At 37.9% G+C, this 25,728-nt stretch overlaps 1 protein-coding gene across 6 annotated transcripts; it reads right to left on the bottom strand.

Annotated features, from left to right (window-relative positions):
* Positions 1-1,681: 1,681 nt before the first annotated feature.
* Positions 1,682-24,873, bottom strand: CLGN (calmegin). Of its 6 annotated transcripts, none has more exons than XM_014878973.2 (16): positions 24,661-24,873; positions 20,277-20,447; positions 19,456-19,526; positions 17,636-17,694; positions 15,920-16,061; positions 15,646-15,727; positions 14,686-14,878; positions 12,693-12,882; positions 11,982-12,095; positions 11,261-11,417; positions 10,188-10,403; positions 8,607-8,726; positions 8,291-8,429; positions 6,447-6,527; positions 4,236-4,384; positions 1,682-2,692 (listed from the first exon to the last, which is right to left on the bottom strand). In XM_014878973.2, exons 2-16 carry the CDS (start codon positions 20,436-20,438, stop codon positions 2,618-2,620), a joined length of 1,950 nt encoding a protein of 649 aa, XP_014734459.2. In that variant the 5' UTR covers positions 20,439-20,447; positions 24,661-24,873; the 3' UTR covers positions 1,682-2,617. The 6 variants fall into 6 exon arrangements, 5 of the variants coding, with proteins under 5 accessions (XP_014734459.2, XP_088020274.1, XP_088020275.1 ...); XM_088164148.1 differs by lacking the exon at positions 24,661-24,873 and adding an exon at positions 24,185-24,323; XM_088164149.1 differs by lacking the exon at positions 24,661-24,873 and adding an exon at positions 24,185-24,319 and having other exon boundaries at positions 4,236-4,381.
* Between the last annotated feature and the right edge of the window lie 855 nt (positions 24,874-25,728).

Genomic DNA, 25,728 nt, shown 5'->3' with positions numbered 1-25,728 from the left:
AACATAGCTGAACTGTATGAAAAACTACATGTAATTAAGATTACACCTTGGTTAATGAATCTAGTTTTAGCAAAGCTTCAGTTCCTGACTTGCTATTTTCAGCCATTAATCTTACATCTGTCTATTTTTCTGTTCTTGCTAAAGTAAAAAGGAAAAGGATTGGTAGACTCTATCCACTGTTGTAAAAATGCTAAAAACTTGCACTTCTCCATGTGGGAGACCGTTATGCCAAGTTAGAAATGTTACTTTTCCCTATATTTTTAGTGAGCTTTACATCAGACAAACCAGGATTATTGCTTCATCGTGCCTTCATGAATGTAGATGCCAACTGAAGAGTAGCTTCAGCTGTAACTAAATAAAAGGGCCTCAGTATTACTTGGCCTTTCCTGCGTATAAAAAGTGTTCAGTCTGGGATCTGGCATGCTCAGTAAGAGCTCTTTTTACCAAGCTACAGCACAGTCAGAGGGAGTGCAGGCTGTGGAGGTCTTACTACTTATGGAGTTCCAAAGATGACTGACAGTTTTAATAGCAAGACGTGCTGGAACTGAGAATCATGATTTTGGTAATTTTAAAGCTCTTTCAAGCAACCATGATAGCAAGATGAAGTATGTTTCCTGAAATACCTGTTCAGATAAAAATGGACAGTGAACAGGAAGCGTGGGTGAAATCTCAATGTTGCATTGTATCAATGAACAGGGGTTGCCCTTTTGCCTGGCTTTCTACCTCTAGAGCCTCAAATCCTCAATATCTCTGATAATTTCTCCTCTAATTACCAGCATAAATCTAGATCCAAGTAAGTTGATGTGCAGAAGCATGTATGCTGTCTCTAGGTTCTAGGTGATCAAAGCTGATGGGGCATCAATCAATACTTTATGGGAACTTGAATTTTAAAACCCTAAGGGAAGATGAGCATCCCCCAAAGGATGGGATGCCTATTCCCTGGAGTAACTAAATCACATCAAAGGAACTGTAGTAACTAGAGTAACTATCACATATTAGCAAAAAAAACCCTTCCAAACCCCTAAGCAAACAAACCAGACTCCCAGGACACTCAAATGCTGTAACAATTCCAAAGGACTTCTATCAGACTCAGACATCATTCATTTAAAAGGTGAATTTAAAGCTGAATTCTCCCTGACAGCTCACAGTAACTGTTGGCAGCACAATACTACACTGGTAACAGCTTCTATCTGTGGCTGAGGAGTAATCTGGAGTCTTCACTTCTTACCTTTTGCATGGAGACCCTAAATAGAGAAGTGGGAACTTGCAGTTAACTTAAAAAAAGACACAAAAAGCCCCAAATTAAATAAAAACCTAGAGATATCCCCATGTAGTTCACACCAAGTAGAAGTCAAATGTAATTAACTTTTGAACACTTCAAAACAAGCAGTTGGGACCATTAGCTCCTTCATTAGGGTTAAGCATTCATTTCTTAGAGACTTCCATGGAACCTGCTGTGAAAATACTTCTTTTTAAAGAGGACATTTTTATGACAGGCACAAGAAAATCTGTCAAGATTCTTTATGAATTAAACGTATTTCTACTTAGTTTGTAATGTACGACTACTTTTGCTGGCATTTACACATTCTACTACTACTATAGGCAGCTGCCAAGCAGCAAGAGGTTTCTGGTGACTGAAATTTTATTGTTTAATATACAGCTGAACTTCAATGAAACAAAGTTTCTTTACAATAAGCATTTTATTTAAACTATGAGAATGCCCAAGTTACTCACATCGTAAAAAACTTAATCCATCAAAAATTCTTATCTATATTAATAAATTTCATATTAAGCAAGAATTAATAAATATTTTTAGGTGACAATATACACTTAGCAAGTATTCTATAAACAGGTTATACCACTCTGGTTTGGAACATGAGAACTATAAAAGTTTGAAAAAAATCATATGTATATGACTTCTGCAGATTTGATACCTGCATTCAAGAGTAAAACAAGTCACATCAATTACCACTTGTATTCTATTTTAAAATATGTCCTGAAAATAAATTACTGTAACCAATGCCTAAAGTGAACAGGTGACCACCCATGTAACAAGATCAACTAAAATAAATAATTTACAATAAAAATTGTTGCTAGCACAAATTCATCATACAAAAACAGTTATTGCATTTAGCTCTGCACAGAAAAAAATACCTTTTCTCATAGCAATGTGAACTGCTATAGATGCTACATCTATACTACCATCTTCTTTAAGCTGAAAACTGTAAACAGCTTATTTTGTGCTAGAGCTACAAAAGTATTATAATGCATTCATTTAAAAAAATATTTAGAGTAAGTTTTATCTCCAACTAATACTAATTTCTAAGAAACTTCAAATCTTAAGAATCTTCACCTAAAAATCAGTTGGTCAACTTGTAACTTCCCTTTTGAATTTGAAATATCAGCTAACTCTTCACAGATAGCTTTTATCCTTGTAAAAAGGGAACTGAGGAAGTTTGGGATGGTTAAAGAGGTCAGAGAATTAAAACAGGAGGTTAAACAGCAATGAGCCTCCCCTTTTCCCATCCAAGCTCAGGAATTTGCCAGGCCCACTGAAGTGGCACACCAAAAGTTACTGTCACTGTCTCTAGACCTGCAAACCCCAGCTGCAAATAACTCAGTCCTTTCGAACTCTTCTTTTGCGCACTGATTTCAGTGGACGATCTCCCATCCCGTCATCAGCTTCTTTCTTCTGGAAAAAAAATAAATTCATTATTAACATTTGACACCTATTTTAATTACTGAAACTGGCAGGCAATGTTATGCCTCTTCCTGAATTCCCCAGTCATTTTATCACTAAATGCAGCACTTGAGTGATATGCCATTTTTCTCCAGACTACTAATCTAATGATTAATAAAGTGGGTAGAATACTTTTCATTTCTGTATTCAGAAGGAAGAGAATAGTATGTCTAAACTGATATCAGAAATTTTTTTTTGCCCATATCTTTGCTGGTTTAAAAGCAGTGACTTTTAAATTAATTTAGCAACTTCCTTAAAGTGCACCTTTTGCTAATTTTATTTCCACTTCTGAATTAAGACACATTTAAAATATTTTAAGTGTACCCTTTGGAGAGCTACAAACCGAGCAAACTGTCCTTAAATCAGATGTGGTGTTCCCAGTTTAAAAGCAATGGGCTCACGGATGCACAGGAAAAGCCTTTCCAATGTGAAATCCATTCTCAGCTAATTCATTGCTGGCTGACTTTCCTGCCTCACCTAATGGCAGGCTCCTCCTTTGGAAGGAACAGCTGACAGAATGTGGCCCAGCCTGAGTGAGGACACGGGGGTACAGGATGTGTTCCAGACACCTCACAACAGGAACACCTACACGTGACACTGCCACGCCACAGACACATTCAGAGCTCGCTACTGCTTTCACAAGGAGTCCTGTGAATCTTAGTAGGGCTCAGTAGATACTGTATTCCTGGGTGAATGTACAAGGAAAAGAAAACTTCTTACAGGAACAAGAGAAAGTACAGAATGACTTTTAGTGCTGAAACAACACAACCTCATGCAAGGTACAGTCTCCTAGAAAAGTTCTACACGAAAAGGAGTTAACATTACATTAAACAACTCCCTTGACCTGGAAAGTGACTCATTTAGGAACTGACAGGCACAAGATGATCCATGGGTGGATCTGAAGTGTTTCAGGCACTACCAGTTTCTAAATGAAATAATGAGTAGTTGACAAACAAGCACAAATTCCATTCTATAATGATTTTTATGAAGATAATTTTGTAGAGTATCTGGCTGACTGGATTAATCTGCACAAGAAAAATGAAACTGCAAATGCTGTGTTCAAAAACAGTTTTGTCATTCTGCTTAAAACCTTATTTTGGAATAAAAAACCCCAAAATGCAATTGAAAAGCTTTTTTCTAGGTCTCAGGTAAAGGCTATTCAGTTGGAAGCACATGTTCCATCAAGTAAGAAGCACAATGAAAACTGACCAATCTGCTGCAACATCCAAGTTTTCAAGACTTGCAATTCATTTAATAATCTGTTAAAAACTACACTCCTGTAAAAACATTTCATGTTTAGGGAGCTGCCTGATCACTTCTATACTGTTCCTGTATTTATGCAGAGCATTTAAGGTGTCAGACTCAAAGGAAAACATATTTCTACCTCAGGATTTGTTTTATGGCTCAACAGAATAAAAACACTTGTAGTTAACTGGGCTTAGAAATATGATGTCAGACAATGGCAAGGAGAAAGTAGGGAAAAATGCAAACTTACCTCATCTGAATCAGATTTATTCGACCTATCACCTTGACTTCCATCTAGAACTTCATTTTCTTCTTCATCTGGAACTTCGTTTTCTTCTTCATCTAGAACTTCGTTTTCTTCTTCATCATCATAAATATCTTCACTACCTTCACCAACTTCTGTGGAAGAAGTTAACAGAACTTTATTACAAATACACTATATCCAGACATACTAGTAAGGAAAATAAGACAATTTCAGTCCTAGAATGAAGTGTTTGTTTAGAATAACCCATGAAAGCTTCTCTGATACAGAGTGAAGGATTCTCATGAATTAGTAGAAAGTGATATCTGCCAGATACAATAACCAATTTTAACAGCTCCAGCTTGGCCTCTTTTCATAATAGCCCATGCTGTCTTCAGACTTATTACTGACTTAAAGGATTATATTTACTTTACTTTAAAACTAGATATTGTATTGGGCAGTTTTGAGAGCGGAGTCTAAAACAGGACACTCGGGCACCTTAAATCTGACTAAATTCTGATTCAGGTGGAGAAGTACAATAATGCAGTTATCAGTCATCCAGCATGGGAGACACCTACATCCTAAGGATACTCCCCTTTTCAGCAGGGAATTCTTCTGACATACTGTGTTGATTGAGGGATAAGCAGTTCCTTACTTCCACCCTTCTTGTCCATTTTTGCAATGCAGAAACTAGTCAGCAAAGCACTGTATTCCCCTTAGCTCACTCAAACTATGTTCCCAGCTTGCACTACTAACTGCACTACCAGTACCCTCTACAATACTTTCCATCAAGAGTAAATAAGAAATTTTAAATCTGCCAGAAAGGATATTCATTGGCATTTTGCAATTTAAGTCTGCCAGTGGCTTATTTAAAAATAGCAGCGAGGTAGTGCTCGATTCTGTCTTTGTCAGGTCACACCTACATCTCATAAGCACTGCTTAGGTGTGAAAAAAATAGGAAAACAACAAAAACAAATATAAAAAAATCTGTACCCACACCAAATTCTTACTGTTGCATCTGAGTTAAACTGAAAAAAAATCTGCAAATTTAGAATGTAGTCACATATCAGACAAGACTCTCCTGATTCTTGCTGATGAAAATCTAGAAGTACCTAATTTGTTAAAATATTTGAGACTTCTGTAGAAGTACCAAGAACTCTGGCTGCAGTATAGCTATAAATTGAGCCAAACAGAGCTTCACTAATTGTTATGAAGTAAGAAGTTAGTTTTGTCATCTGTCAAGATGCCTGGTTCATGTCTACTATGTCTCAATTTCTATTATCAAAAGGAGAAATATGACCAAATAATGAAGATCATGGTTTAAGAAAGATATAGACAAAGATCTCTGTCCTAAAAATGAGCCCTTAATAGAAGAGCTTGGCAGAAATTGATAAAACGTTTGGTCGTGTTCTAATAGAGAGACTGATAAATGATGCAAATCTAAGTCCTCCCATAATTACGAATTTCAATAGAGGGGAAAAATCCCCAAAGAAAAAATACTTCAGACATCAGAAGCTGTAGAACCCAGAACTGGAAAACCGTACTATTAAAAATTATTATTTGAAATTTAATCGAATAGTAATCTAAGCATTATTTCATATAAATAAATGTAGAACTTAACAAAAGGTTCAGACTGTGCCCCTGAAATTCAATTTCGTGGCAACATTCTTTTACTTCCTGTAATATCTTTATCTAGAGTTGAAGGAAAGCAAGGAGACAAAGCAGACAAACAGACAATTAAAATTAACAAAAATGAACATAGAACAAAATAAAACAGTAAATCCCATGAACAATGCCCTTCAAGAAATAATCTGCCAGCAACTCACTGTCACTGGTGTTAAAGAAATGGCCAAGTGTTTCTAAAATTTGCTTTTGTGCTGCACTTTTTTTTTCAAATGGTCCCATGATACAATGTGGATTTCAAGTCACTCAGTATTCCACAGCTCAAAACCCCATTGCCTTCAACTCCAAAAAATCCAAAGGAGGAGGTAATGACTAGGAAGGAACTGTAAAACTCGTAAAGAGACAAAGATACTTGTTGAAAATATTTATGGCTACAGATACCATAGGGAGAAATCTCAGAGGAAACCTGCTTCTGCACCTGATGAAAGCTGGCATCCAGCTTGAAGTTCTACCATCAACAAGGAAGCAGAGGGAAGAAAACAGATAGGAGAGACCCACTTGCAAGTCCTGGCCCAAACTGCTTCCCTTTCCCAGTACCTGAAACAGGAGCCTCCCTTCCCATCTTCATTGTATTAGCCTTTAAAAGCTCTCTGTTTGTCTCCTCCATTTCTCTTCTCTCTGTAGCAAAAAGAATCAGGAAAAGGAGGCAAAAGACAAATTCTCTAGCGCTTTCAGATACAGAGAGGCAAAAGAGCAATAGAAAAGAAAAAGGAGGATTTCAACCTGCAAGTGTAGGAGGTGGCAGGAAGCTAAGGGAAGCTAAGCAATTCTTCTTAAAGCAAGAAACCACGAAGTCATACGACAGCAAATCTTTCCCTCTGAAGCCTAGAAATTATTTGGAAGCCCGGAATAGTCATACCAAAGCTAGCTAGGTTAGTTTTACTCTGTGTTCTGTTTAGTAACTAAAAGTAAAGGTCTAAAATAAAACCTACCTTTGCAACACCATGAACAGCTGTTCCAAGTACAATTTAAGAAAGCTGTAGGAGCTGAACAATGTTCCTCTGCAATTGCCCGGGCCTTATTTCTAACATTGAAACACACATTTTAACGTATTATTTATTAAGTGATGTGTTGTAATTAAATAAATTAACTGACTGACTTAACAAAAGAATATTGGAATTGAGGAATGGCAGCCTTGCAACAGCAGCACATTAGGTACAAACTATCTATGATCTGCATCAAGACTGGGTAGAATAAAACAGTGTGTGTAATTCAGGAGCAAAGAACAGGTAGAGTAAGATCAAAAGGAAAATGTAGGAAGATATAACACTGAAATAATTTAGGCTCAAGTAAAGAATGTATGTAACATAACCAGAATAATTCAGTGCCTTGGTAAGGCTCTGCAATAGCAAGGCAGATGGACTAAGTTTGGTGTGGCAAGCACTGTGCTAAATGTGTATTCAATTCTGTCAGTACTGGCATTGGAACTGCTGATGCTGAGTCAGCTTTTAAGTGGTACAGACAGCAGCCATCAACATTCATGGAACACAGTACAAAGACAGACAAAGCCCACCAAGTTTTAGTCAGTAATACAAAGTGACAAAAACCCCACAAAACATTCATGTCTCCTATGTTTCTAATAATCTGTGCTAGTCCCTTGTCACTTTCTTTGTTCTCACCAAAGAAGAGTGAAATAAGAGGCAGAATCTTGCAGAGTTCTGAAGCTAAAAATCTTCTCATCAAAGTCAAGATAATGCATTGTAAGTTAGGTGCTTTGGTTTTTATTCATTATATAGATACAGGGAAATGCTAACAGCACCTCAAAGCTATAGCTGAGTAACATGGGACGATTTTATCCTTGGATGCTGAAGTACAGCTCAACCTACTGAGTCATTAATTTCTCCCCTGGGAAGTAGGACACACCTCTGAAGGCATGCAACAGGTTGCTAAAAAGCAACATAAAGGAAGCTGCATATTTCAGGATTTCAAGCCTACTGTATTTTCAAGTTTTAACGAGAATAAAACTCTCCCAGAGAGGTGTAAGCAGATTTATGTTAGAAACTTAAAGCTATTCCAGACACAATTTAAAGAATAAAGTGACTTTACCTGCTTCAGGTACTTAAATAATTAAAATGTGTTTAATATATGAAATATTTAGAAGGGGTAACATATGTATCACTGTCTACAAACATGAAAAACAGTGTTGGAAACACGTTCATTTCTTGAAAGTGAAGAAATGCTGAGTAGAACCTTACTTTCTGCTTATATTTATCAGAGCTATTAGCCACTGGAAATTATCAAACAGGAAAAAAGGCTCAGAGCAAGGCACATTTCACATAGTCTAAGAGAACAGGTTGTAATTATTGGCAATGCAATCCATGAACTAGTTCTATTCATGTCTTTATCCAAACTGCAAGCTGACACACTCTTACTCATCTTACCATCTTCACCAGTATCTTCATTTTCTTTTTCCTCTTCTAGTTCATCATCTTCGAACTCCTCTGCCTCTTCTTTTAGTTCTCCCTTTGTAATTTGCTTAGATACAGCAGGCTTTTTGAAGTCAATACATTCATCTGATTTCTACAAGAAATTAAAAGTCTATTTATATTTCAACTCAAATAAAGAATTAAACAGGCACTGCAAGCTAAGTAATACCAATGGCATATTAAAAGGGCATACTGTTGCACAGATGCTCAAGAGTTTTTAAATGAAATATTAAGAATAAAACCAAATAAAAGTATAGTAAACTTCACTAACCTTTCCTGGCCAGCAGAACAACACACTTAGACCAACAGGGAGAGCTAAAGTCAAGATGTAAAGAACCCAAAGCCATGGGTGTTCCTCTGCAGCAGTCACCAACTGACTGAACATACCAGGCTGTATTTAAAAAGAAATTAAAAGAATTGCATTTATATCCCTCTCAACACTTAAATGAGTTTATGAAGTGAATACACTTATATTGTCCAAAGCCCTTCTTTACCTTTGCTTTTTAATGACTAAAACAATATTGCATTTCAATACTAGTAAAGCAACAACTCTATCAATTGCAAATAAATGGCAGGTGTTGAGTAAGAAGGAACAGATGTAGAACTCCAAACGTACCAGACCAGCCACAACTCAACTTTGTAAAGTAACATCTGGAGTCTTGGCAACCTCACACTTTACACCCTTCCCAGCTACTCTACTTTTCCTGCACACTGTGCCAGCTCAGCTGAAAGCTCCCAAAGCATCAAGAGCCTGAGGGCAGCAGTTCCTGAGGAGCAGTGCTGGTTCCACCTGCATTATCACCGTCCCTCCTCTGACAGCCAATTATTCAGGGAGTAAAGTGTCCTCCCAGCACCGCTCTGACATACAGTACAGACACTGAGGCAAGTGCCTGGGGCATCAGGAACTAAGGGGCGGTGGAACGAGGGGACTCAAAGGAATTTTTCTGCCATTGTGTGTACAGGTACGGATACAGGTTCAGACATAAACCCTAACATTCTGGAAAAGAGCAAGCTTGTGTGAAGAGATAGCTTTCCTGCTTGCATGGACCAATATGCTGTTGCTCTTTGGTCACTCAAACAAACAGCAGCTGTAAGGAATTGGCCACATTTGCCACCAAGCCATGGTTTCTCCCCCACAGCTGGAGCCTGCTGCTGCCATTTAATCAAAGAGAACAGAGGGCTGTTAAACAGAGACAGGAGTGCAGGCAGCCACTAGAGGGGCCCATGATCCCATATGGCAGGGCAGATCCATCCCACGGCACAGGAAGGAGAGAGGAAGGCTGTCAAAGGGCAGTACACAAACAAAATGTGGATGCACACACAGAATGGATGCAGCTCTATAAACATACATGCAATATTTTCAGAGCTGCATAACACACACCCCGAAGCAGCCAAAGGCCTAAAATTATTAAACAGCAACGAACACTGGACTATTCATTCTTCATGGGAGGGAAGCAGCAAAAGAATATATATCATGGATATAGCCACAAGGGAAAATAGGAGGCGAGGGGTGGGAGGGGAAGTCTTTGAGTGTAAATAACTCAGCCTTCATTCTTTCATTTGCTGTCTGGTACCGAATTTCTAATATCAATGTGAAGAGCAGAAGGCTTCACAGGAAGTCACTTTCTCACTAGGTGTGTAAGTAAAATGCAGTACCCTTTTAACCTCAAGAAACTATTCCTCTGGGAAAGGTAAAAAGCCAAACTACAAGACAGAAAACCAAGTATCAGAGTTACTGAGCAAAATTATTAATTGCAGACAAATTAATACTCTGTCAGCATTGACAGAAAATTCTTCCAACACCACAGCTTCCTCACTACTTTCTACTATCAAGAACTAGTAAAGTTTATACCTCATTAGCACTTGCTACTAATTTCTTCAAGCCCCAGCTATCTGCTGCCCAGCGATCTGCTACTTCCTTTTCTGAACATATGATGAAGTTATCAAAGTAGATATCAGACGTCATAGACCAGAGTTCTAAACCAATGGCACTGATAGTGGTCATCTTGAATGGGTGAGGATCTTCAAAATAGTCTGGGTTTGGTATTTTCCGAGGGCTCCAGATTCCCTGTTAATAGAAACAAATGTAATCACATTACCTGTAGCTCATCAAAATAACAGCTTGTGAAAGAGAGATTTCAAAGTAGTAAGAACTTTTATTTTAAAAGACGAGCAGTAGAGTTTAACCTATCTAAAATAGAACTGGAAATAGCCTGTAAGATTTTGGCAGATGTGTCTCACTTTATGGCTTAGGGCAGACCTCCTAAGTCATTTTTTCTTCTTTGCTGTAGAGGTTACAGTAATAACTGAAGTCTTACCAGAACTGTTAGAGAAAGTTTTAGGGAAGGAAAATTCAGCCTTATGATACCTGTGCAAATTAGAGCCAAATTTTGTTTGCAAACCTGCTTAGGATCTCACCTTCAGAGACATCAGATTCAAGTACTCCCCAGCCATAACTAACACAAAGTAACTCTCTTTAATATCCAGCTGATTACCTCTTATATTTGGAAGGGAGGAGGGGAATTTAATTATCCAAAATTGATGCTTCCTCTAAAACTGAACTAGTAAGGCACTCTGCTTACTGAAAGGCTTCATTTGTTAATATCAAAAGCTAATTCAAAAGACTCACATTTAAAATCCTAATGTAATTCAGAATACAATTCTGAAGACCATACTAAATAAATGGTACCAATGAAAATTGTACAAAAGGCAACTTTAAACAGGTAAGCATTATTGTTTCCCAGTATACTTCAAGGAAAAAAAAAGGCAAATTAAAAGCAAAAAAATCTCAAATTAGTGAGGGTATTCAGACTCATTCTAAAATATAAATATACTGCAAAAAAGACTAAGTAAATATACTACTTTGACTTGCTTGCTCTGCTGAACTCTGTATCTTTTAGCAATGGCCAACACTTTGGCTATTACCTGATAGTTAGGATTATCTATCATAGGTGCTCTCCATTTTCCTTTATACTTCGGGTTATTCTTCATGGGACGCACCCACTCTCCACAACCAGGTGCAGACTCACATTTTGCATTAGGGATCTGAGGGGCTTCCCACTCTCCATCCATTTCTTCATCCCTGGAGAGAAAAAAAAATTACAAACAAGAGCTTTAAGATCAGCCAGGTGTCAAACACTGGCAGTCTGACCTTAGGGTCCATGTATATTATTTTAACAGCCTCAGAACTCTGACCAGCTCACAGAACTTTACCCAACAGTATAAACACTTTTTTTAAGGAGTGCTGCACCTTTTTACTTAAAAATCACACGTTCATAACTACCACAGCAAGACTGACTTCAATTACATTCCTGCCTCTACAGACAGCTCCAAAGACTTTTACCCAGGATGCTCAGAGATCCCTTTGAGACTTACATTGTGATTTCAAGTTATCAACTTAAACTGTAGCAAATTCTTTCACAGGGGATCTTCGTATTTGAGTTTTACTTACGTATCTTCAGAAAACAAGGCAAGGACAAGTTGATGTTTCTAAAGCAGTCCCCCACACCAACAAATATTGGGCCATACCTTACACATTCCAACTTACTACCTCAAAAGACAATGAGATTTGGACTGACTTCCACAACTAATTATCTGCCACAGAGAAGAGTCTTAGCTACAAAACACATTAACAACCTGCACTTACCAGTCCTTTGGTTTTTTTGCATTAGGGTCTGGAACATACTGTGGTTCATCATCAAGCCACCCCTCAGGCTTAACAGCATCGGGATCTTCTATTTTGGCAGGTTCATCTTCATCCCTTCAATTACAGATTTATGTTAGAAAATACAGCAGCTTGACTTTGGACCAATGTTCTGTTCAGAGGACTACAATTGGCATGAAAGGGATGATTTTCAAAAACACAATAGAATTAGATTCACTGATCATGAGCATTGCACATATAATTATCTGCTTATAAATATCTGACCATATTTACATTGTTTTATAGTATTATTTAGTCCAGGAATTGCTGGTATCAAGTGGTAATGTCAGTCAGGTCTTCCCATTGTGGTTTTCCCTACTCCTCCTGAGTTGCCATAAGAACAGTACCTCACGTAGAAGTAGAAATTCATTGCAAATTAAGACAATATGGTAGAAAAAACTTCTTATTTATGTAGCAACTTTAGTTACTACTTGCAACCATGCAGGGTACAAAATCAGCAAATAACCATTTTATCTGTCTCCTTAGAACATGACCAAATCCTTATACCCGCCTCAATTACGTTTTCAAACTTCAGTGCTTTTAGTGAAATTATTCCAATTGGCATCAGCAAACCCCAAAATAAAACCAGTCAAATCTTTCAAATAAATAACCTGTACGTAAAAGACATTGTAAAAATGAAAATGTTTTCCTTACCAGTCATCTGGTTTGACAGCATTTGGATCAGGTATTTTTGGTCTCTCATCCCAGTCATCAGGCTTCTTGTCAGTAGGATCCTCTATTTCTTTGGGAGGATTTACTGGAGGAATCATATTCTCAAGAAGACTTCCTTTACTGACAACTGTTTGGTCGATTAATATTTCAAATGTATCATCTGGCTTTAGCACTAAAATTAAGAAATTTATATTTTAGAAATAAGGGAGCCATTTAATTTTACTGATATATTGAACCAAAGCTATAGAATAAGCACAGACTTAGTCAAATACCAGCAAACAGGATCCTCACAAGCAGAGGAGACAGACTCCTCATTCAGGCACTGGACACAAAACATTGCCCTTGAGGGGATGTATGACCAGCATAAGGCCCCCAAAGATGAAACTTGGAAGAAAATTCAATTGCTGAAACATATCCAAACACATTTTAAGAGACCTACCAACTTGGCCAAAATTCTGTGTTTTTACTTCAAAAGCATAGACAGTGAAAAAAAGAATCTCTGTCCCAAAAGGCATCTCTGCTATTAAATTACAGTCTCACACCTGAAAGCATGGGAACACAAGAACTGTACCAGTAACACAGTGGAAGGATCAAAGCAGCATTTTCTATGAGGTTCTAACCTCTAACAGCCATTTCCCTCTAATGCCACACTGCAAATGCTTAAACATTTTTTGAAGAGAATTTCCTGGGTGTTAGCAAGTGTGAGTGACTGAGAAGCCAAGGTCACAGAACTGAGCAGTGTCAGACTAAGTATCCAGATCTATTTCTAATAAGCACTTATAAACGTGCTCACTGGTTAAATAGCAGATTCAACTGTCCATTTAACATAATCAAGATTACTAAGTAAAAGTAATTGTTATTTCACTTTTATAACAGTTTTCTAATGACAAGTCAAGAAAACCAGAATAACAGTCTTGTAACAGCTTGATAATATCTAATGATGGCCCTCCAGCCTGAAATTTTCAACGTTAAAATTATCCATTATTAAAATACCCATAAATGCAAAAATGAAGCCCCCATATCACCTTTACATAAAATACAAAAAGCTAATAAATGCACTGGAATCACATAGCTCTATGGAGCCTGTTTGAACAATTATAACAGAATAAATGCAATCCAAGTTTAAGTACCTTGCTTCATAATTTCTAACAAACAATCCAAATATAGGAATGCATGCATTCCTTTATTATGAGATTCCTAATATCTAAAAGTGTAAGTTTGCTGTGGCATATTACAGCAATTTATTTTAGAAAGCACTAAATTTTCCCATAGCACAGCACTTGAACATGTATTCTGTTACTATTATTCAGTGAAAATTCCTAAACACAGTCAGTTTGGCTGGATTTGCAGCATACCACAGATTAGCCCATTCTCTGACTGCTATTCTTCCTCAGAAGTTAGAAAAAGGAGGTAAAAATGAACTTAAACTTGCATTTCTCTGTACAGTTCACAAGAAGAGTTGCCACATGAATTAAAACCAGCCCATACACATTCACTTCAGAGTCTGTGCTGACCTATCTGTTCATGCACACTGCTTCAGATGCAGGTGTTGGTGAGAACTCCTTAACACGTGGAAAAGAGTGGTGTGGCATGCTACAGATTTAACTGAATTCCTCTGAATTCTGACACCTTCCTAAAATATTAGGCAGTTGTACATTTTATTACCTTTCCCAGTAAAAACAGTTTTATTGTAATAATTACTGAAGGCACTTATTAGTAAAGGCTAGTCAGGGCTGATATGTTTTTTCCTGTAATTGAATATTAAGCAGTAGAATCTGAAAGCTACTTTAATGTCCTGCAGTTAAGCCCAGCCATTAAAACATTTAACCCAAATCATTAAGCAACCACCACTCAGAATTAACAGGCTATTACAAACAAAGACTCAATTACAAAGCTTCAGCAGACAAGGCCACATTTTTAATTTCTCCTTTCCAATTTAAGAATTGGAATTCCACTTTTAAAAATAAAACAATACCAAGAGTATATAGATGTGTCTTCTTGTCCAAATAGAATTTTTTCAGGTCTACATCAGGACGTTCAGCATGTTTTTCATCATATTCTCCAGTTTTAGGATTCTTATGTCTGAAGATAAAGTGCAGTTTGTAATCTTCTCCACATTTATCTGGTCCAAACATAATAGTGTAAGGTGTTTTGTCAAAAAAGTATTCCTGTAGAAGCAAGAAAGCTGAGCATGTGATATACTGGACATTTTATTATGTCACTTTTGGTACTTTTTCTTGGCATAGATCACAGTTACCTATTTCTAAAAGGTAAAGGTAAAGTGGTAGGGTAAATCATGAATGTAACTCAACAGGCCTCTGGAGCTGCTGAGTGCTCTCTGTTCTCAGGGAATGGACTAACTCTCAGTCTCTCCAAGGAAGATGACTATTTTATACTTCATACTATATACTTGATTTATTTAGATTTTATCCTTATGTTAAGTAGGAATGCCTGTCACAAATCAAGACACCCAAGTATTTCCCTCCCTCTAAAAACATTACACCAAAAGATGGAAGAGAACTAATTACTGTTCTTCATAACAATTTTATTTTCCAATGAAGATAAACTCCAGGATATTAATATCCAGTATTTTATCAGTACCTTTTTCTCTCTGCATTAAGTAACAGCAAGAAATAACCCTGAAAATATCACATATAGTTATTCTCCTTCAGAATATGCTGCATTACAGAGTTATGTCAGTATTTTTAACTATTCATGTTTTGTCTGTGTTGAATACACAATAACATGCACATGCTGTTGAGTAAAAAAAATTGTTTCACAAGTTATGAGTTAAGATCCTATAGCTTCTATTAATACAGAAAGTCAAGCTAAACATACACAAGTCCTCTGTCCTGGACATGAGACACTACCCATGGAGAACCAAGATGTTCCTCAAATGAGTAACTGATAGCAAATATTAAGCAAGAGGACATACCAGATTCAAGTCATTGCTACTGGAGAGCAGTTTAATATATGCACCACCACAGTCAATGCCTTTTTGAAAATTCACTTCATATCTGGGCAAAGAGAAAGTGACAAAAACATTCCAAGTATCAGAAAAATAAGACTTAACTGCTAATCTGCAGTTCTAATTACAAATATATTAACACTGCATATTAGTACCTACTACTGTCAAAACATTTCTATGTCAGCCAAATGTTTTAACTTGCTAATAAACATCAAGTAAAAACATCTAAAGGATTACTTACTGAACAATCAAAGGTTTATCATCAAAAACAAATGCTTTTGTTAGCATTGCTGATATTGCATGATACTTTGCCACTGATTTTAACACTAATCCTTTGTCTCCAGGCACTGCATTCTCCTTCAGCTCTTCTACTTCCCATTTTCCTAAAACACACACACAAAGTCTTTGAAAAAAATGCAGTCTGAAGTAAAGAAATCACAGTTGAAATCACCTTGTTGAAAGCAAAGAGTTAGCAACAAATAAAGACTGGTTGCCAAAGTAGGAAGAAATGTTGGCATCTGATGTCAAAGATTCCTTGTTCTCAAATTTACAAAAATTTATACGTAAACTTTAATACTGTAGACCTGTATCTCTTAGGTTGTGGGATCCTACAATGGCTAGAGGAACAAAATATTTCTCCAGATTTTAGATTTACTTCTACCATCATCACATAAAAAATATTAGTCACAAAGCACTTTGCAAAGCTAAAGACCTGCATCATTACTTTCTTCTGCTTTCATACAATTAGAATCTCTAGAGCCAAATCTAATCACAGGGTAGATGAAGTTCCCTCCTCCTACCCAAAGTCTTTCCAAAAATTATAAGATTTGTTCCAAAACAAGCCTACAGCTTTGAAAATAGAAGATTTTAGATTTACATGTTCTCCCAGTTTGGGATAAATACAGCTGAATATACATGTGCCAAATATCCAAAGAACAAGATTTCTACTAAAAGCACAGTTGCATTTTCTCAGAGATTAACAGGACAAGATTCACTTGTTCAAGCAAATATGACTGTTCTGACATTAAAGACAATTTTTTATCTAACATGAAGCCAAGTAATCAGAAAGATCTCATTTCTCATAAGCATCTCATCTATGTGGCTATCTGCTCTGTAACTTCTTAATTTTACTAATTATTTTGGTAACCACTAAATTCAGAATCATCAATTCTACTCCATTCTTCACACCCAAGTTCTGCAAGTTGTGCTTGCTTACTGCTTTCAATGAACATAATTCATTTCATCTGACATAAGAACAGATGCAAATACTTCTCTGTTGCAGTAGAAACTTATTCTCTTCTCCCTACTCCCTCTTGAATGAAATAAACTCAGGTCACAAAATTACTGCTGCATATCACACCAAAATTTTAAGCAGCCAATTCTAGAACAGGTTATCACAAGTGCAAACTGCAATGATTAAACCATCAGTACAATGTTTTCATTATTGCTTTCCAAATTTGTTTTTGGCTATAAAAAGACTAAACTGTACAAGAACCACTGAAGACCCTTACATTCAAGCACAGGCAATCTGAAAAAGTATTAAAAAAAAACCCATCATGCAGCTTTAACTTTCTTGTTTCAGAGGCTATGCCAAGAGACCAATCCATTAATCAGTAGTAGGACAGATAGAGCAAAATGGAACACAATGCTTTAGAAAACTGTTTAACAACTGAAAGTGAAGTGGTAAATCTCTCTCATGTGATTTCAGAGAAGACAGTTCTAAAGAAACAATACTCATAAACAAACAATATTCAATATTCAGATGCCAAAGGGTATTCTGTTGTCATGCATGGCAATACATTGTTGGAATACAAAAAAAAAAAATTATCTTCACACTAAAGAACCCAATGAGCAACATTTCACATCTCATTTTCAGGATAACAGTCATTATACAAATTAATTTTTGACCTGTGCCATCTAGATATCCAAAGAGGACGTAAACATTACAACTGCTTACCATCATATTTAGCAACGTTATCATCCGTATCTTCTTTCAGAGTTACAGACAACACCCACCTAAAATACAAATTGTACTGGTCATTGATCTGTCTGTGCAAAGCTGTATTATTTAACAACGCAAAAACAGCTTTTGCTTCTAGGCTATGAATCTGTAATATTGACTTTGAGTCAGCATCATGGAACTTCATGTGGTTCAAAGAACATGCGAAGAAAAATTAAAGGAGAGTAGGCTAAGATAGCATTTCAAAATATTTCCTAAAAATTTAAATGGATAGAGAATTATAAGTCTAAAGTAATTAAATTCCCAAATTATTTAATTCTGAATAAACTTCAGTTTTATATACAAGTTCAGTTTGGCAGAATGCAATATGCTTATAATGTAAAAAATGCACAGAAAATTGCAAGCTTCAAGTATAATACCTTCAATATGATAAGAAAAGAAATCAGCCAAAGGAATCTTAACTTTATCTGACAGTAACAGTACACATGCATAGCAAGGGACAAAAGGGAATGATGGTAAGTGGCAAATGCAGAATTCCAAGTGTACTGCACACAGGAGATCCAACAGGGCAAACACATCCTGATCCCCTCGATTCTATGAGCAAGGCAAACTTGGCTATCTCATTAAGGTCACCAAAAGATATGCACAGTCTCCACACAAAGGGTTCATTTGGAAAGGAAAAAAATAAAAGGGCAGTCCACCCTCATCTGGACATACTGTGGTTCTATCTGGAGCCATGCACAGGAATATCTTAAACCAAGAGCACTGCTGAACTCTTTACTGTATCAACCACAAGAATACATTCTAATAATTTATTCTGGAAAGAACTGTTTTCATTCATTCTGAACTATCCTCTGCATGGAGTGATTCAGGGATGAATACTTCATCTTTTCTGCTTGAATTGCAGTCACATTTGTCCACTGTTAACAGAGATGCTCCACAAGCTTCACAGTATAAATAGCAAACTAGAATCTTGGCCGACCAGGAGAGAGACCAGTGAGGCTATAAAACATCTCTACAAGTCATTGACACTGAAATATTTTCAAGGTCCATTCTCAAAAAAGCTTCTCTATTCTTACCTAGTCAATTTATATACACTCTTTTGCACACTTTAGGGAAGAAAAGCAGAATGCTGCTTAATTTCTCATAAATCTTTCTTCCATACTCCTTCAGTCTTATGTAAAGTATGCATAGCTAGACCAGAAAATCCCAAGCATTGTAGCTAAAACTTTGAACATTAGATTTAGTAGGAAGACAAACTAATCTTTGAACAGATCTCAAAAAAGTTAGAAACTTAGATAAATTATATCATTCAAGTACCCTCATTAAATCTTTGAATCTGTTAATCAAAGTTTTCAATGGTTTGATTGGTTTTTTAAACCACCATTATCACCTCTTCTATTGAATAATTTTTTCTGTCATCACAGGTGCTGCTTTTGCACTTAACATTTAGAATTGACACATACCAAAGATGGTGTGAAAAGAGTTTGCTACTGAAATGTAATGGCACTTCACCTCTCAGATAGTTAAACCCAACTGGCTAAATCTTTATATTACTTTTCTTAATGTCCACAAATACAGAGTTTATTAAAAGCTTCCTTAAAACACACACAAAAAAGTAATATATCTGAAATATTAAGGGTCCACCTTAATATTATGATGTATTTGGAGCAAGCATTAATAGCCTTCCCAATTCTAATCCCCATAAACATAATTTTTATAAAGACAGTAGCAGAAAAATGAATACAAAATAAGTCCTGCCACTGTAAGTTAAACTGCTGAAAGTAAAAGTTTATCATTTTAAGGCATAAGCTTACCTAGACAATCCTTCATCAAAGGTTTCTGTAAAATACACTTCCCCAGTTGGCTTTGGAGTCTGGTACACAACCTAAGAGATATGTACAGAAACACATCCCAACATAAATTACAATCTTTCATTTGAAATGCACTCTTATATCTCCAGAAGTAATCCATGCAATAGATTTTGTTAATTAGAAATACCTAGCAGCATAAAACCCCTTCTCCCCAACCCACATTTCAAGTTTGTGTGCATCCCTTCAACAGTGAGCAATTTCACATCTCTGAATTTTAAAAGTTGCTTCCTCTATTCAAAGCTCATAACTAAAGCTTTGTTGCATTTTATGTGAAACAAAACCCTAAAATTTTTTCCGAACTTGCACCAAATCTGCTTCATCCCTGTTTCTTTCTTTATGTTTTCCACTCTTCTGTTTTCCCATCGATTGCCCACATCTATTTTGAAGAATAGCATGCAGCTTTTCTGGTAATAAAGACAATGTCAAAAGGCAGCTGTGACTGAAAAGTCAATAAACTGGTCTAAAGTCAGTCTCAGTGAGACCAAGGTGCTTTCCATTTACTTCTTTAGAAGTGGCATGTTAGAACTTGCAACAAAAGGTTCTGTATTTAGACAGAAGAAAAGCCTTTTTCATGACTATCAACCACAGGCAGGAGATTTTACATCTGGGCATAAGAGATTCATTCATTAAGTATGTCGAATACAGCAAGTGACTACTGCTATATTTGAGACCCACTCAGTTCTCAAATGCAGATTAAATTGTTCTAGTTACAACTATGCATCTTGTATTTCACCAGCTTGAACTAAAAACTTCTGTAATCTTACCTCTATAGAAGATTTATCTCTGTCAACATCAGCTTCTTGGGATTGCTTGTCAAAATTCTCCACTTCAACATCTGCATCCAGATCTTCTTCGTTTTCCATTCCTGCAGTCACTGAGCTCATTATCAGGACACCCAAGCACAGCCAGTCCCACTGGAAGTGCATCTTGGTTATCTGAAGAATTTGAAGTTTTAGATTTTAAATATAATTTCAAGGATATTATCAATACTATTTCAATTTTACCCCAGACTTTATCTAAAAGAGTAAAAAACACCATTAAAATAATGAGAAATAACTATCAGAAAGTGTTCTAACTATAATATTAACTTAATTTCCGTTTTCAAATATTTTTATTACTGAGCCCTGACTCAGACTCTCTTTTCCCTCCTGTTTTGCCTATGGAACTGCCTGTTCCTTCACCTTGCCAAATCTAGCAAGAATCTGACTGCAATATACAGGCTTTTTTAAGAACTAAGCAAGACTGCTTTTATTTTTCTCATTTGTAAACAATCTGAACAGGTAATTAAATTGAATCAGCTTCTACAATGCAGCAATAATAACATCCCTTTCATTAGGAAAAATAAAATTATAGATTTAGAATGCATTATTATCCACTGCCAGAATTGCATTTGCATTTGCCCCTACTTCCAATGACTACATTTAGATGAGTACAGAGTGTATATTGGCTCCAGCTCTAAGTGCCAAAAGAAAGTGCAAGATGGTTTCAGAAAATATTTTCTGTTTCAAATTTACTATCCGGTAATTTTCAAGTTTAAGTTAGGTAGAGCAAGAGTTTAAGCTTAAAGGCAAATACCTTCCTAATTTCAGAGAAACCTGAAAATCTTTAATCTTTCTAAGTATATGAATGTCAATAGCAGACAACTGCCCCAGCCTCTCAATCTAATCTGCTGTGAAAGATTGTTGTCCAGTATTTTTTGCTTCACATCTGTAAGACATACAAATCCAATTTTATGTTAGAGTATTCAGTGGTTTGAAGAAGTGCAGTGTCAAAAATGCCCATGCAAGTTCCATCAAAGGTCTTGCAAAAAATGCTTTTCTCTGATGTATTTTTGTCTGAATTTGGAAACAGAATGAAGACAGATTCTAGACACCTCTGCACAGGTGTTTATCACTTGGTTCTTACTAATTTCTATTCACAGAAATTTATTTTGCTATTGTAAGATATTTTCAAGCCTTGCATTACTTGTAGCCACTACTAGTTATATTAGATGCTTTGGTGCTGAGGTGCCTTTTGCACCTGAGAAAGCAGCCACCTTCCCAGTTACATCATCACTCCTTGGAGATTAAATTGTTTACCATTACAACTCTAAATATCCCAGCAATTATAGATACTATCTTATATTGAAAGTGTGAGTCTCTTTGTTTCTTCCTGGCTTTATCAAATTTGCTGAGCAATTCAAACATTGTAACTACTCCAGTAATTATTTCATCATTAATTTTTTATGCCTGAAAGTTTTATCAAGGAACACACAGAGAGATCAAACAGTATCAGGGCTTTATTTCTTTTAAGATCTGTTAATTTACTATTAACTGCACTGATTATATTTAGAGCCAAAACACAGGATTATCATAAAGAAGTGTTTCACACACTAGCACTATGTCAATACTAGGAAATAATCAAAAGCCTCTTCTTTTGGGACTAACACCTATTTTCCACAAAACTACATTAATCATATTACCATTCTTTTTTTCTCCCCCACTACAATCCACAATCCCTGCCATTCTCTGTGGGACTTAACAAACTTGCTTGAAAATGGTGAATCTGTGGTTCCCTCTTTTTTCAGGTGATACATTTCTATAACTATCTGCACATTTTCATAGTGTTTTGTATCTGATTTTTTTAAAAAAATTGTTAAAAACTAGAGATATTGTTAATTCATAGACCTCCTTAGCAGTTCTAGAACTTAAAATAATCTTTCCCTAAAGATTCCAAGTAATTGAGATTATCACAGCTGAACATCTAATCTTACAATGTGTTTTTGAACATCCTTGACTGGGGAGTATCAGTTTTACCAACCCCATTTTTTTGTTCCTTAATCATTGTATTAGGACAAGCAGTCAAAGAATTCCACATCAATACCTTCTGGATTCCTTAGCTCCTAGCTGAAGCGTCATATATTAAGCAGACCTGCATTTTTAGCATACATCTTGCCTACCTTACCTTAGCTAGTTTGTCATGCAGATGATCTCTGCTTGTGCTAAAGCACAGGAAGAGGTACAACCTTCTCTTCCAGCACCTTTCAGGTGTGTTTGTGTATGATCCAAAATGCTTTTCCATTAGGAAGCTGTAATTTTACTGTACTTAGCCCCATTGATTTCTGTTCCATACACAGATGAACAAGGGCATCCATGAAGTCACACTAGTACTCACCCTTCCAAAATTTCTGATGCCTTCACTTGGTTCCCACTGAATCTTATCACTACTCCTACCTAGGACTTCCCTAATTTCCTTCAGCTTTCAATTATATCTCTTACTTCTTCCTTGGAGAAGGCACATTTTAACCTTTGACCTTTTGATACACTTTTAAAATAATCCCAGAAATGCTGAATTATGTTATCAAGACCAAATACAGTTATCACTCAACTGCCAGGCAAAGATGGTTTTAAGCAACCCATGACACCTTTCATTTTTGTGAACTCTGCCACGCTACAGTCTTAGAATATAAAGTAAATCTTTCAGCTAAGCCAATGAGTTTCTGGTCTCAAAATAGAACTTCACACTACATGTTTAATTATCTTTAAAACCTACTGAACTTTACTAATTAACACATGAAGACCTATGAGAAACTTTTCTTACTCTGTTTTCAAGGTGGTAATGAAAATAAGCCAAAAGGATTCCCACTGTCAAAATTTCTTCAGCAGAACAAAGCAAATTAAAAGTCTATAGCTCTCACAAAACCACAAACATCTTTACTAGCAGTTTTGTCAATGTATCTAAGTTCAGACCTGTAACTTTAGACATACATTTTGCACAGCTTGATCAGTTTTTACCATGGGTAACCACAGCACAGCTACACATCAGAAGGACATTTAAACCAGCAGTACTATTGCAAAGCATGCTCTAGGGACCAGCAACAGTGCTGCAACACCAGCAGAACATTGCACCCAAAGTAACAAGCTGCTTTTTGTGAGACACAGACTAGTATTTACAAAAGACAACGGCATGAGCTGAAAATATATTCTGACTGGATATTAGAATTTTTTTCCCCATGAGGACAGGTAAGCATCAGTACAGGCTGCCTAGTCTCAGTTCTTGGGGTTTTCCAAGACAGTCCAGATAAAACCTATGAGCAGCCTCAGGGCTGCCCCTGCTTCGAGCAGCAGCTCAGGAGAGACCTCCTCGTGTTCCTTCCCACCTGAATGATTTGATTTGGGTTGCACGGTGCAAATGTGTCAACCTGCGTGCACCATGGTCTTTTGCATATATATATTCATGCCACTAAATCAGTGGCACAATTATTTAATCTGCTGCAGAACTAAGAGGTCAGGATCTTTTAGATTACTAACTTTTTTCTTTTTTTACTTTGAAAACGGTCATGCCTTTTCCATGTAACTCTCGGAGTTCTGGATTCTCAAGCAGAAAGGGAATAAGACAGCCATTCTCACTCCGAAGTCCAAAGCTTCTGTATCCAGTATCAACACACAGGCTTTTCATAGGGCAAATATCAATTTCATCCACGGCCAAGAAAAGAGGCGGATTTTTTCACACACCCCTTCTTCCATCCATAACCATGAGCTGCTTTATTCCTCCCCCATTCTGCTACATTGACATCAACCTGACACAAGACAACATCCAGCTCTAACTGCTCCATGAAAAAACATGCAAGAATTCTTATGCAACTTTAAATTTTTCCTTTATTGGGTGTGGAAACTGTACTCTCTCCCTTTACCTGAAATGTAAAGATGCTGGTATGGATGCTGAATGTGAAATTCAGCAGTTACTCCAGCCGCAATGCTGCACTCCTGCAGGTGCCTCGGGATATTTTGCTGCTACAGCGAGCTCGACTAAAAACCTTCAAGAAGACCTTGCTTTCCAATTTAAAAAAAAAAAATAGACGTTTGGATCAAAGGGCTACCCAGTATTCTGTCAGCACCCAACATGAACCCGCTCTTTGAGATACCTCCAAGGCAGAACGAGGCGAGGCCGCGCTGCTCCTGCCGGAGCTCGGGTAAGGAAGGGCCCGAGCTCCCAAACCCTTTCCCGCGCTATCTTCACCCAATTCCCCCCATCCCACCCTCGGCACCCGCCGTCCGTCCGTGAGGAGAGGGCGAGCCGGGGCCGCTGCCGCCCGCCGGGGCTGAGGCGAGCGGAGCGGAGCGGGGCAGCCACCGCCTCCTCCCCTCGCCACACGGGATCCACACGCACCTCCCGCGGGGCTGGGCGGCCGCCGCCTCTCCCGGCCTGGTTACCAAGCACCGCGACGCCGCTCCTCCCACGGCGGGCGTTTACCGGCGGAGGTGCTGGCGGCGCTGCCCGGCCCGCGGCAGGCGGTTACCGGCGGTGGTTACCGGCGGTGGTTACCGGCGGCGGTGCCGGCGCTGCCCGGCCCGCGGCGGGCGGTTACCGGCGGCGGGAGCCGGAGCCGGGCCCGGCCGCTCGTCCCGGCGCATCCCCGGCCGCGCACGCGCACAGCGCCGCCGCCGCTCCCGGCGATGCGAGAGCAGGTGCCGCAGCTCGTGCCGCGCCGCGCCGACCAATCAGGGCGCAGCCCGCGCGCGCGGCGCAAGCCCGTGTGTGGGCGCGGGTGATGGGCAGCGAGCTGAGCCAATCACAGGAGCCCGTTCTGAGGCAACAGCCAATAGCGGCTCGGCCCGCGGCTGCCGGCCCGCCCTGCGCGGGGTGCTTCAGCCAATCGGCCGCCGCCGCTGGCCACTGGCTCCGCCCCTCGGCATTGGCGGTGCTGGGGGCTGTGCTGGTACGGGCGGCGGGACCCGGCCAGGCGCGGTGTGTCGCACGCATACCGCCAGAATTTTCCAAATGAAACCCTTCATTAGACCTGGACACTCACCCTGACACTATATATATATAATATACGTGCCGCGAAATAAAAACGCTTTAAATAAATTACTAAAGCCGAGTTAATATCTGCCTTTTGTACTGAAGACAAACGTTGACGTGCCCCTTTCAAAAGGCCCTAAAAAGATTTAAGACGAGAATGGTGACACATCAGAGAATTCAGCAACTGTGCTCCGGTGAAAATCAAATTTGCTTGAATAAAATATTATTAATATTGTACTGTTGAAAATCATATTTTTCTTAACTAATTTTTATTTAGTTGTAAGCAATGCCTGCTTTTAGCCAGCACTAGTTTTCTTCAGACTCTTACTGTGATCCTTAAACGAGTGAAACGTTAGGTTTGCTAAAACTAACAATAAATAAATAAATAGAGCCAAAGGGAACTAAAGATTGGACAACTGGGATATTAAGTTTGTG

This window comes from Sturnus vulgaris, chromosome 4 (assembly GCF_052056855.1).
Source record: "Sturnus vulgaris isolate bStuVul1 chromosome 4, bStuVul1.hap1, whole genome shotgun sequence".
NCBI lineage: Eukaryota > Metazoa > Chordata > Aves > Passeriformes > Sturnidae > Sturnus > Sturnus vulgaris.
The sequence above is the reverse complement of the archived record's forward strand: the minus strand, read 5'-3'. Positions and strand labels throughout refer to the sequence as shown.

Coding starts and splice junctions, on each gene's coding strand:
- CLGN (XM_014878973.2), bottom strand. CDS start 20,438: ATGCACTTCCAGTGGGACTGGCTGTGCTTGGGTGTCCTGATAATGAGC. Junction 11,418..11,981: donor GCAAAAAAACCAAAGGACTG/GTAAGTGCAGGT, acceptor TTTTCTCTCCAG/GGATGAAGAAATGGATGGAG. Junction 6,528..8,290: donor TGAAGATACTGGTGAAGATG/GTAAGATGAGTA, acceptor TTTTTGCTACAG/AGAGAAGAGAAATGGAGGAG.